This window comes from Oncorhynchus kisutch, linkage group LG13 (assembly GCF_002021735.2).
Source record: "Oncorhynchus kisutch isolate 150728-3 linkage group LG13, Okis_V2, whole genome shotgun sequence".
Lineage (NCBI taxonomy): Eukaryota > Metazoa > Chordata > Actinopteri > Salmoniformes > Salmonidae > Oncorhynchus > Oncorhynchus kisutch.
Window position 1 is genome coordinate 75,650,027 of NC_034186.2, and position 12,828 is coordinate 75,662,854.

A 12,828-nucleotide genomic window follows, 5' to 3' on the forward strand; every position below is an offset into this window, starting at 1 on the left:
ACTACTTCTGCTACTGCTGCTACTACTTCTACTACTTCTGCTACTGCTGCTACTTCTGCTACTGCTGCTACTACTTCTGCTACTGCTGCTACTACTTCTACTACTTCTGCTACTGCTGCTACTTCTTCTACTGCTGCTACTTCTGCTACTGCTGCTACTAATTCTGCTACTTCTGCTACTGCTGCTACTACTTCTACTACTTCTACTACTGCTGCTACTTCTGCTACTGCTGCTACTACTTCTGCTACTTCTGCTACTGCTGCTACTTCTGCTACTGCTGCTACTACTTCTGCTACTTCTGCTACTGCTGCTACTTCTGCTACTGCTGCTACTTCTGCTACTGCTGCTACTACTTCTGCTACTTCTGCTACTGCTGCTACTACTTCTGCTACTTCTGCTAATGCTGCTACTACTTCTACTACTTCTGCTACTTCTGCTACTGCTGCTACTGCTTCTGCTACTGCTGCCTACTACTTCTGCTACTGCTGCTACTTCTGCTACTGCTGCTACTTCTGCTACTGCTGCTACTTACTTCTGCTAATGCTGCTACTACTTCTGCTACTGCTACTACTTCTGCTACTGCTGCTACTACTTTCTACTACTTCTGCTACTGCTGCTACTTCTGCTACTTGCTGCTACTACTTCTGCTACTGCTGCTACTACTTCTGCTACTTCTGCTACTGCTGCTACTTCTGCTACTGCTGCTACTTCTGCTACTGCTGCTACTACTTCTGCTACTTCTGCTACTGCTGCTACTACTTCTACTACTTCTACTACTGCTGCTACTTCTGCTACTGCTGCTACTACTTCTGCTACTGCTGCTACTTCTGCTACTGCTGCTACTACTTCTGACTTTGCTACTGCATGCTACTTCGCTACTGCTGACTTCTGCTACTGTGATACTACTTCTGCTACTTCTGCTACTGCTGCTACTACTTCTTGCCTACTTCTGCTAATGCTGCTACTACTTCTACTACTTCTACCACTTCTGCTACTGCTGCTACTTCTGCTACTGCTGCTACTACTTCTGCTACTGCTGCTACTACTTCTGCTACTTCTACTACTGCTGCTGCTACTACTTCTGCTACTGCTGCTACTACTTCTGCTACTGCTGCTCTACTTCTGCTACTGCTGCTAATGCTGCTACTACTTCTGCTACTGCTGCTAATGCTGCTACTACTTCTGCTACTGCTGCTACTACTTCTGCTACTTCTGCTACTGCTGCTACTTCTGCTACTTCTGCTACTGCTGCTACTTCTGCTACTGCTGCTACTTCTGCTACTGCTTGCTACTACTTCTGCTAGTGCTGCTACTACTTCTGCTACTGCTGCTGCTGCTACTACTTCTGCTACTGCTGCTACTACTTCTGCTACTGCTGCTACTACTTCTGCTACTGCTGCTACTACTTCTGCTACTGCTGCTACTACCTCTACTACTTCTGCTACTGCTGCTACTTCTGCTACCGCTGCTACTACTTCTGCTACTGCTGCTACTACTTCTGCTACTTCTGCAACTGCTGCTACTTCTGCTACTTCTGCTACTGCTGCTACTACTTCTGCTAATGCTGCTACTACTTCTGCTACTTCTTCTACTTCTGCTACTGCTGCTACTTCTGCTACTGCTGCTACTACTTCTGCTATTGCTGCTACTACTTCTGCTACTGCTGCTACTACTTCTACTACTTCTGCTACTGCTGCTACTACTTCTGCTACTTCTGCTACTGCTGCTACTTCTGCTACTTCTGCTACTGCTGCTACTACTTCTGCTAATGCTGCTACTACTTCTGCTACTGCTGCTGCTGCTACTACTTCTGCTACTGCTGCTACTTCTGCTACTTCTGCTACTGCTGCTGCTGCTACTACTTCTGCTACTGCTGCTACTGCTGCTACTTCTGCTAATGCTGCTACTACTTCTGCTACTGCTGCTACTACTTCTGCTACTGCTGCTACTTCTGCTACTTCTGCTACTGCTGCTGCTGCTACTACTTCTGCTACTGCTGCTACTGCTGCTACTTCTGCTAATGCTGCTACTACTTCTGCTGCTGCTGCTACTACTTCTGCTACTGCTGCTACTGCTGCTACTTCTACTGCTGCTAATGCTGCTACTACTTCTGCTACTGCTGCTAATGCTGCTACTACTTCTACTGCTACTTCTGCTACTTCTGCTGCTACTGCTACTACTTCTACTGCTGCTACTGCTACTGCTGCTACTGCTGCTGCTACTGCTACTGCTGCCTCACACTGACCCAAACACACTACCCATACCCAACAGCTGAGCTACTTACTGCCTCCCTGCCCAGGAGTCACTAACCCACCAATCACTGACCCCAACACTAGCCTCGCCCACTACCATACCAAATACTAACCCTAACACTATTACCGCCCACTACCCCACCAATCACACAGCCCCCAAAGCCAACCATTTCTCCCATCAAGTTCAGCAGGTACAAATGAGAAAACATTCTGAAATGGAAAACAGAAATCATCATTCTAATTGGACAAGTTATTGGATAACCGTTTTTGAGCCTACAGCACCATGACAGTGGACACACCCATTGGGTCAGATGAACCCCTCCCCTTCGGCTCACCTTGTTGTAAACGCCCCAGGACAGCTCTGTCTCGATCACCATGACGACGATGCCAAACATTCCGAAGATGAGTGCGTAGTCACTCAGCCTCTTCCTCTTTTCGAACAGCGCCCTCCGGTGGCCCAGTTTATAACCAATGTTCTGGTTCTTACGTTTAGAACTAGAAGCCTTGGAGCAACTCCCCCTCGGCCCTACAGCCCCAACAACTCCTACACCTCCCTGCCTGCTCCCCCCTACCCCCCCACCTGTGCCCCCTGCACTGCTTAAACCTCCCCTACTCCCCACCAAGGCGTGGTTCTGATGGTATATTGACATCTGATTGGAGGATGAGTCGGTGATATCATAACCCCTCGCGTACGGCGAGTCCTCTTTTGATGAGATCACTATCTCTGGAGGATTCTGGGTTGGTTGATTGGAGGATGGCAAGGATGAGGAAGTGGGTGGAGCCTCTCTGTCCCGGTCCCCGCCCTCCAATGGCAGTTGTGCCGGTAACAGGTGCTGCCCCGCCCTCTTTGGTGTCGCTGCCGCTGTCTGATTCGATGAGGTTGCGTCTGGAGGCGCTGAGGCGACTGAGAGGTTTCATCACGCCGCCTGTGTATTTACAGGAGCTCATGGCGATCTCTGTGAAAGGGTTGCTGTCTCTCCGATGGACCAGCGGGCTGGCCTGGCGGTGCTTACATCCCCTCTCTCTATCCCTGTCCCTCTCTCTCTCCATGGAAGGGGAGTGTGAGGAGTAAAAGAGGGCGTTGTAGACTGGGGAGTTGTCTCCACTCAGGCTGTGCTGGGAACCCAGGCACGAGGACAGAGGGGTGCTGGTGGGGTGAAGGGCATTGGGGAGGGGGCGCAGGGGTTGACCCCCCACTGAGGACAGAGGCAGTTTGGGGAGGGAGGCCTTGGGCATGTTAGGTGTAGTGGGGGACCCATTCAGCCGGTCCAGGCTGGATCCCCCCCTGTGGTTGGAGTGGTTTGATCCCGGGTAGTTGCCGGTCATGGAGGAGTGGGAGATTCCACTCAGAGGGAGGGGGAAACGCGGGTCCTCGTCCTCACTGCCTCCCAGGAGAGTCAAGCTCAGAGAGGGAGGGGGCTCCATGGTGGGGGCCGGAGGGCGACAGGCCACTCTCTACCTAACGGAGAGACAGAGGGAGGAAAAGGAGAGAGAAAAATGGAAAGAGAAGTACAGAAGAAACATTAGAATTAGAAGAGAGATGGGGTTTAATTATGAAACAATGGAGAGAGGAAGGAAGAGAGAGATGGAGGAAGGGAGGCGTGGAAAAGAGAGAGCACATGATGGTTGAGAAGTTGAAATTAGTAGAGAACTGATCAGCTTCGGAGAGAATATTGACTTCCCTATTGCACTGAGTCAACTGTCCCTGTAACCCTCACATCTCCCCCTCCCTTTCTCTCTCTCTCTTTCTCCCACCTTCCACCAATCTCTGTCATACTAATGTAATCTGTTCTACATTCAGATAGGATAGACTATAACAAATTATCTGGACGTGTACAAGGCAAATCCGATCATTAGTGAAAAAATATTATTTTCAAAGTATTGACTTTATTGAGCACAGTTGAATACTGGTCCTCTAGAATGCATGCTTCTGTCAAATCTGTGTTTATATGTATCCTATAGTTTACATGGAAAGGATCTTTCAATTCACTTTTAATTCATTCTTAAACTACCTTCCTAAAATCTCACAGATTATCTCACACCCAGACACCATGCATTCTTTGTCTTTCTCTCCCCAAAACCCCCTCTCTCTCTCTCTTCCTCCTACCGTCTCTTCCCCTTCTCTGTCCCCAGGTCAGTCGTGTTGAATCACTGGCTGGATGAAAATAGACCCCCACACTTTTTCTTTTTCATGTTGTCACGGCCATTCCATCATCTTCTGCTCCCCTTCTTCTAGGTGCGAGACCAGCGACAGGTCCTCACAGGAGACGGAGCGCTTTGATTTCTCCCAAATAATTCACTGGTTCCCTTCCTTCCCTCTGTGCTGGATGATTCCTTCCCTCAATTCGCAGTTGTAGAATCAATCAGTCTTTATCTCCGTCAGTCCAGGGATCAATGAATTGATATCACGCATATCGATTATTTCAAATGTCCTTAAAAATGAAAGAACTGAATAATCTTTCATGATTATATTATGAACCTACTGTTGATATGAAAATCTCCGTCAGCATTCTCACCATATAAAATAACTGAATCGCTAGACTACTCGACATCTACATGCAAACACGCTATGCTACAAAAAACAGGTAGCCTATAAATGACAAATATGATTTACTATGCAACTCTTCCTTTACCTCACTCACTCATTCTATCGCTCACACTGTCTCTCCGAATGTGTCTCTCTCAACTTCACTCTCTCTCGCTTGCTCTCGCTCTCTGCCTCCCCTCCCTGTAATTCTCATTGGACAGTCACTGGGTAATTATGAAGACAAGAAAAACTACAAATACATATTTATCACGACATCCAGACGTTTTTTTCCCGTTGATCCCCATAACAACAACGCGAATATAAATTATATTACGCTATTATGGATCATGATCATATAGGCTAATATTACTACTCGTTTATGTAATGCAACTGTTACATTTGCACACAGTTCTCCGGGAAACTGTGTCATATAGCCCACATCCTCTCTGACAGCGTGCGGATTTCATTCGTTCTTGGGAGTGGCCTACACACAACTTTATATTTCTTGGGTGAACACGTTTTTTTTTTTTTTTTTTTACAAAAATAAGTCTTATTTTCTAATATTTTATTTTACTTTATTTTTTATTTTACAATAAACAAAGACATACACAGACAAAAACAATAGACAAGTCTTATTTTGACGGGCAGAATTAGACAGCTACAGGTGAAAACCAATAGGCTTTTCGACATTTAAGCTAATGTCAACAAACGCTGTCAAATTAAGATAGGCCTAATTGAATGCTGGAAAACTGGTCATTGCTCGACAACAATTCATTGTTCACTAGTAAACAAAGACAACAAAGAGAGCTCAATAGTCAAGAGAGTGGGAGATATAGAGGGGCGCGCCTCTGCTAAGTGGGCGGTAAGTTTCCTGCCGTCTCTGATTGTGGTCATTTAGGCAACTGGAGTCTACCTTCTCTTGGGGTAAATTGTCCGTGGTCAGTCCGATATAAGACATCGCAATCAGGATGAGGGAAATGAAGGTGCTGAGTTTGCAGAGCGACACCGGAGACTTAGAGACGCGTAATAATAGGCCTATTCCCAATCAGAGTTTGACCGAGGAGCGGCTGTTAGCCCACCTATCTGATAGCCAGTGGTGGAAAAAGTACCCAGTTGTCATTCTTGAGGTAAAGTAAAGAAACCTTCATAGTAAATGACTCAAGTAAAAGTCACACAGTAAAAAGCTACTTGAGTAAAAGACTAAAAGTATTCGGTTTTAAATATACTTAAGTAGTATCAAATTAAATGCAATTGCTAAAATATACAAAAAGTAAAAGTACAAATAATTTCAAATTCTTTATATTAAGCAAACCAGGCAGCACAGTTTTATTTTTTAAATTTACTGATAGCCAGCAGTACACTCCAACACATTTGTTTTTAGTGAGTCTGCCAGATCAGAGGCAGTAGGGATGACCAGGGATGTTCTCTTGATAAGTGCGTAAATTGCATAATTTTCCTGTCCTGCTAAGCATTCAAAATGTAATAAGTACTTTTGGGTATCAGGGTAAATTAATGGAGTAAAAAGTACATTATTCTCTTCTGGAATGTAGTAAAGTAAAAGTACAAAATATAAATAGTAAAGTACAAATGCCCCCAAAAAACGACTTATAGTATTTTCACTTCAATACTTTACACCACTGCTGAGAGCCTACATCAAGAGTCATAATAACACACAGGCCTATACTGCATGATGCTTAGGATAGGCCTATAGTGCATGATGCTTATGATAGGGCTATAGTGCATGTTGCTTATGATAGGCCTATAGTGCATGATGCTTATGATAGGCCTATAGTGCATGATGCTTATGATAGGGCTATAGTGCATGATGCTTATGATAGGGCTATAGTGCATGTTGCTTATGATAGGCCTATAGTGCATGATGCTTATGATAGGGCTATAGTGCATGATGCTTATGATAGGCCTATAGTGCATGATGCTTATGATAGGGCTATAGTGCATGATGCTTAGGATAGGGCTATAGTGCATGATGCTTATGATAGGGCTATAGTGCATGATGCTTATGATAGGGCTATAGTGCATGATGCTTATGATAGGGCTATAGTGCATTTTGCTTATGATAGGGCTATAGTGCATGATGCTTATGATAGGGCTATAGTGCATGTTGCTTATGATAGGGCTATAGTGCATGATGCTTATGATAGGGATATAGTGCATGTTGCTTATGATAGGGCTATAGTGCATGTTGCTTATGATAGGCCTATACTGCATGATGCTTAGGATAGGCCTATAGTGCATGATGCTTATGATAGGGCTATAGTGCATGTTGCTTATGATAGGCCTATAGTGCATGATGCTTATGATAGGCCTATAGTGCATGATGCTTATGATAGGGCTATAGTGCATGATGCTTATGATAGGGCTATAGTGCATGTTGCTTATGATAGGCCTATAGTGCATGATGCTTATGATAGGGCTATAGTGCATGATGCTTATGATAGGCCTATAGTGCATGATGCTTATGATAGGGCTATAGTGCATGATGCTTAGGATAGGGCTATAGTGCATGATGCTTATGATAGGGCTATAGTGCATGATGCTTATGATAGGGCTATAGTGCATGATGCTTATGATAGGGCTATAGTGCATTTTGCTTATGATAGGGCTATAGTGCATGATGCTTATGATAGGGCTATAGTGCATGTTGCTTATGATAGGGCTATAGTGCATGATGCTTATGATAGGGATATACTGCATGATGCTTATGATAGGGCTATAGTGCATGATGCTTATGATAGGGATATACTGCATGATGCTTATGATAGGGCTATAGTGCATGATGCGTATGATAGGGCTATAGTGCATGATGCTTATGATAGGGCTATAGTGCATGATGCTTATGATAGGGCTATAGTGCATGATGCTTATGATAGGGCTATAGTGCATGATGCTTATGATAGGGATATAGTGCATGATGCTTACGATAGGGCTATAGTGCATGATGCTTATGATAGGGCTATAGTGCATGATTCTTATGATAGGGCTATAGTGCATGATATTTATGATAGGGCTATAGTGCATGATGCTTATGATAGGGCTATAGTGCATGATGCTTATGATAGGGCTATAGTGCATGATGCTTATGATAGGGCTATAGTGCATGATGCTTATGATAGGGCTATAGTGCATGATGCTTATGATAGGGATATAGTGCATGATGCTTATGATAGGGATATACTGCATGATGCTTATGATAGGGATATAGTGCATGATGCTTATGATAGGGCTATAGTGCATGCTGCTTATGATAGGGCTATAGTGCATGATGCTTATGATAGGGCTATAGTGCATGATGCTTATGATAGGGATATAGTGCATGATGCTTATGATAGGGATATAGTGCATGATGCTTATGGTAGGGCTATAGTGCATGATGCTTATGATAGGGCTATAGTGCATGATGCTTATGATAGGGATATACTGCATGATGCTTATGATAGGGATATAGTGCATGATGCTTATGGTAGGGCTATAGTGCATGATGCTTATGATAGGGCTATAGTGCATGATGCTTATGATAGGGCTATAGTGCATGATGCTTATGATAGGCCTATAGTGCATGATGCTTATGATAGGGCTATAATGCATAATGCTTATGATAGGGCTATAGTGCATGATGCTTATGATAGGGCTATAGTGCATGATGCTTATGATAGGGCTATAGTGCATGATGCTTATGATAGGCCTATAGTGCATGATGCTTATGATAGGGCTATAGTGCATGATGCTTATGATAGGGCTATAGTGAATGATGCTTATGATAGGGCTATAGTGAATGATGCTTATGATAGGGCTATAGTGCATGATGCTTATGATAGGGCTATAGTGCATGATGCTTATGATAGGGCTATAGTGCATGATGCTTATGATAGGGCTATAGTGCATGATGCTTATGATAGGGCTATAGTGCATGATGCTTATGATAGGGCTATGCCTCCTAGCCTATCATCAGATTGCAGGTCCATTTATATACAAAAACAATAAACGCTAATATAAATGTTACTAGATTGAGCGATGCTTATAGGCTGATAGGATAGTATATGGTGTTACAGCCTAGTTCTTCCTCCACATAGTCTACCTCAACCAGCCTTAGGACTTTTGATATCATAGCATATTATCTAAGTAATGATCTTATTTTCAACCATGAGCCTATGATTATGCACAGTGTAGGGGGCTATACACACTCTCATGCGTTTTCCATATTGTGCTTTTTCTTAATAGAATATTAAGCCTATGCGCTCTAACCGGATGAGGGAATAACACGCGCGTGGAATTGTGTTGTGTAGGAGAAGATTATGAAATGTGACAGCACCTTTTCTCCCTGTAGCCTAATAATCTTCTTTGCGATTAGGGAATATTGCAGATAGTAAAGCGCATCATGTCGTCTGGGGTACGATTCCAACGGATTTCTAAATTATTACGGCACCTGCCAAATGTCAACTCTCCTTCCCTGTATCACAGCCAGTGCCTCATCGCCGACCGACCGTAGTCATGGTAATGGAGACGATGGGGGCAAAACTTCCGGGCCTTAACAGTGAACTGAACAGTCATGATAATATTAAATGGCAGTTTGTAGACGGGCAGAGAGGTATGGAGAAAGAGAGCAGATGTCACAGCTTGATAAAGAGAGAGAGAGAGAGAGAGGAGAGGGGAAGAGGAGGAGGGAAAGTGCAGGAGTGTGGAGGAGTGAGGATGCTCTGGGGTCAGGGCGACAGGTCACCGCGGGAGAGTCCAGCGTTCGCACAACCAAAATAAAAACCTCGGGGAAAGGTTGAGGGTCACGGGGAGAGAGAGACATCCCAGGAAGAAGACAGTAATGTCAGGGGACGCCGCTGTCCATACAACTTTACCAGACAGAGGGAGAGACAAACTAGACGGAGGCAATCAGTGGTCAGAGTGAGAGGGCAGGCCCAGAAGGAGAGGGCTGGCCCAGAAGGAGAGGGCAGGCCCAGAAGGAGAGGGCTGGCCCAGAAGGAGAGGGCTGGCCCAGAAGGAGAGGGCTGGCCCAGAAGGAGAGGGCAGGCCCAGAAGGAGAGGGCTGGCCCAGAAGGAGGGGGCAGGCCCAGAGAGAGGTGAGTGATCAAGAGAGAAATTGGGAAAGACAGAAAGATGGAGGGGGATACCTATGCCCCCCATAAAGGTTAGGGGTCTGCAAGAAAGATGGAGAGATTGGTGTAGACCTTGAGAAAAAGTGATTTGGGTGCTTTGTATTGGAAAGGTTAAGCCACACCTCTGAAGCATATGTCAGACATGGTGTGAAACAGATGTGACAGAGGAATAATACAACACATAGAGCAATAATGGTTGGAAAGGCAGTTGCTATGCCAACCCCACAGTATACAGATTCATTATCCCCCTTCTCTGTCTATAAAAGCGTGTACAAGCAACACAGCGTTGTTGTGTTGTAAGGACAGCAAATTACATACGGATTTAGCTACGAAACAGAGAAAGGGGGAGATAGACAGAAGGGAGGGAGAGATCAGCCCATCCATGGATCCGATCGGCCAAAAACACACACACACATTCGTTCACTCTCCCTCTGTCTCTTTCATTCCTCCAATCTCTCCATCTCTCGTAGTCCCCTTAACCTTTACAAGGGTGATGAGAGGCACAAGTACTCCCCAAACACACACACAAGCACACAGTGTTGTTTGTGCAAGGTCCGTTCAAGTGCATCCTCCCTTCCTTCCTTCTAACCTTGTCACAGGCCTTAACAACTAATCCTGAACGATCATGTTCATGTTCCAGCACCTTTGACTAAGTCGTCACAACGAACAAACAGTGGCACTGAGCAGATGGCCACAGATCAAATGTGAACTGATGAGCAAGTGAAGTATAGGACCTCCTCAATAAAGCACTAGACAGGGCCTCAGTCCATCAGACAGTCAGTAATAGCTGAGCTCCACAGCTTCCATCATATCCTAATGGTTGTGATTGCATTAGTGGCTTGAAAGCTGTGTGGGCTCACCCAGGGCTTCATACTTATCACTGTATGCAGATTGATACAGCCACAGCCACAGCCCAGCGTTCTGTTCTCTATCTGATAGCCTAATCAAGTAGAACAGAGACAGAGAGAAGGAGGAGAGAACAGAGACAGTGAAATGATAGAGAAAATATAAAGAAGGAGAGAGAGAGAAATAGAGGTAGGGAAAATATAGTGAAGGATGAGAGTGAGAGCGGGAGAGAATGGAGGGAGAGAGCTCTCCGTAATGTGTTCCTGCTCCCATCTAAGTGGGAGCAGGCGCACACACACACACACACACACACACACACACACACACACACACACACACACACACACTAAAGGCCCTTCCATTCTCATACTGCATTTTGAGCTAGGTGTCATAGCGTCAGTGAACAGGGAGACACAGCCACAGCTTTTTGACAGTATGTCAGTAGTGAATATAGTCCAATTCCCAATGATTTAGTGACTGATTGATACAGTGACTGATTGATACAGTGACTGATTGATACAGTGACTGATTGATACAGTGACTGATTGATACAGTGACTGATTGATACAGTGACTGATTGATACAGTGACTGATTGATACAGTGACTGATTGATACAGTGACTGATTGATACAGTGAGTCTTCTGTATTGCCAAACGTTGTCAACAGACTCATCACCCGTTTGAGTATCTGTTTCTTTATTCTTACAGGTTTTTGATCATAAATCAACACTGATTATTTCTCCCAAAGCAGCTGAATATATTTTCTATGTCCAGTTTGTTCTTGCTACTTGCTGACACAAGCCCACTAATGCAGCTATGATGCAGCCTCACCATGTGCTGCCTGTGTTTGCAGTTTTTATTGTCCCGTGGAAAAGTACAGTGAAATGCCTTTCCCAACAATGTAGTAATCAATATCAGTAGTACTATAACAAATAAATACAAACTCAAGTAGAACAAAAACACACGAGAAATAGAAATAAGAACAAGAGAAAGTAAGTAACTAACTATTCTTTTGCAGTGTCAGCGTGAGACAGGAGGAGAGTGTGTGAGCGTACATGGGGGTGGAGTGTGTGTGTGTGTATCTGGAAGGGTGTTACATATTCTTACTTAGTCAGCTGTCTGCAACCTTTTGGCTAAGTGACACTGACAGATTCTCTCTCATCTACAAACACACACACACACTCTTTCTCATCCTCCCATCGTTCCTACAAAGTGATCCCTCTCTCATGCTCTTCACCACTGTAGCCATGACTACCACACACACTTTTCTCATCCTCCCATCGTTCCTACAAAGTGATCCCTCTCTCATGCTCTTCACCACTGTAGCCATGACTACCACACACACTTTTCTCCTCTCTTATTGTTTGTTATTCGTTCAGTCTACTTCTCCCTCTTGTATTCCCTTATTCTCTTCTCTCATTTATTTCCATCTGAGTGCATTGATAAGCCATTCAGTCTGAACTAGTATTTCACTCTCTCTCCCTCTCTCATTAGTCACGCCTTCCTCCCCTCTAAAGGTGACTGATTGGATTGGAGAGACTGATTGACAGAATAAATCCAACTGACAGGTCAAGAGATTATGGTGGAAGTATATTATATATAACTTTTTAAGAAGTCCCTCACAAGCGCACATAGGCTCGACACAGGAGGTCAGGAAACACATACACACATACACACACAGAGAGCAGCTTGATGGAGCAGACGGACTCACCAACAGAGCATTTTTATAATTGTTTTATGAGTTATTTGAAGCGAAAAATAGATGTGCAATGAATTCAAATCAAACCAAATAGTGCTTCATAACACGGCTTAATAATCTGGTTTACTGATGTAAAATGCAGAAAACACTGTCAAGGTACTCATAAGACAAGTCTCACAGATTCTGTCTGTTTCTAACAGGTTCTTAAGCATGACTAACAGGTCACCTGGGACTGATGCATACTGACACACACACACACACACCCTGGGCCTGCAGTCGGTGATAAGGCTCCATCTGGTGGTGAGTGATGGCACTGCAGATCTCTCTTCTGGTCAGACTTTCCACAGACCAGGCCTGACATTCAGTTCACACAGCTCC

The 12,828-nt window shown here is 44.5% G+C and overlaps 1 protein-coding gene across 1 annotated transcript; it reads right to left on the reverse strand.

Annotated features, from left to right (window-relative positions):
* Positions 1-2,927: 2,927 nt before the first annotated feature.
* LOC116376728 (small conductance calcium-activated potassium channel protein 3-like) lies at positions 2,928-5,113 on the reverse strand. Its single transcript, XM_031838115.1, has 2 exons — positions 4,360-5,113; positions 2,928-3,707 (listed from the first exon to the last, which is right to left on the reverse strand). The coding sequence occupies exon 2, from the start codon at positions 3,675-3,677 to the stop codon at positions 2,928-2,930; it is 750 nt and encodes a 249-aa protein (XP_031693975.1). The 5' UTR covers positions 3,678-3,707; positions 4,360-5,113.
* Between the last annotated feature and the right edge of the window lie 7,715 nt (positions 5,114-12,828).

Bases quoted from the DNA above. Each gene is read 5' to 3' on its own strand.
- LOC116376728 (XM_031838115.1), bottom strand. From the start codon at position 3,677: ATGGAGCCCCCTCCCTCTCTGAGCTTGACTCTCCTGGGAGGCAGTGAG.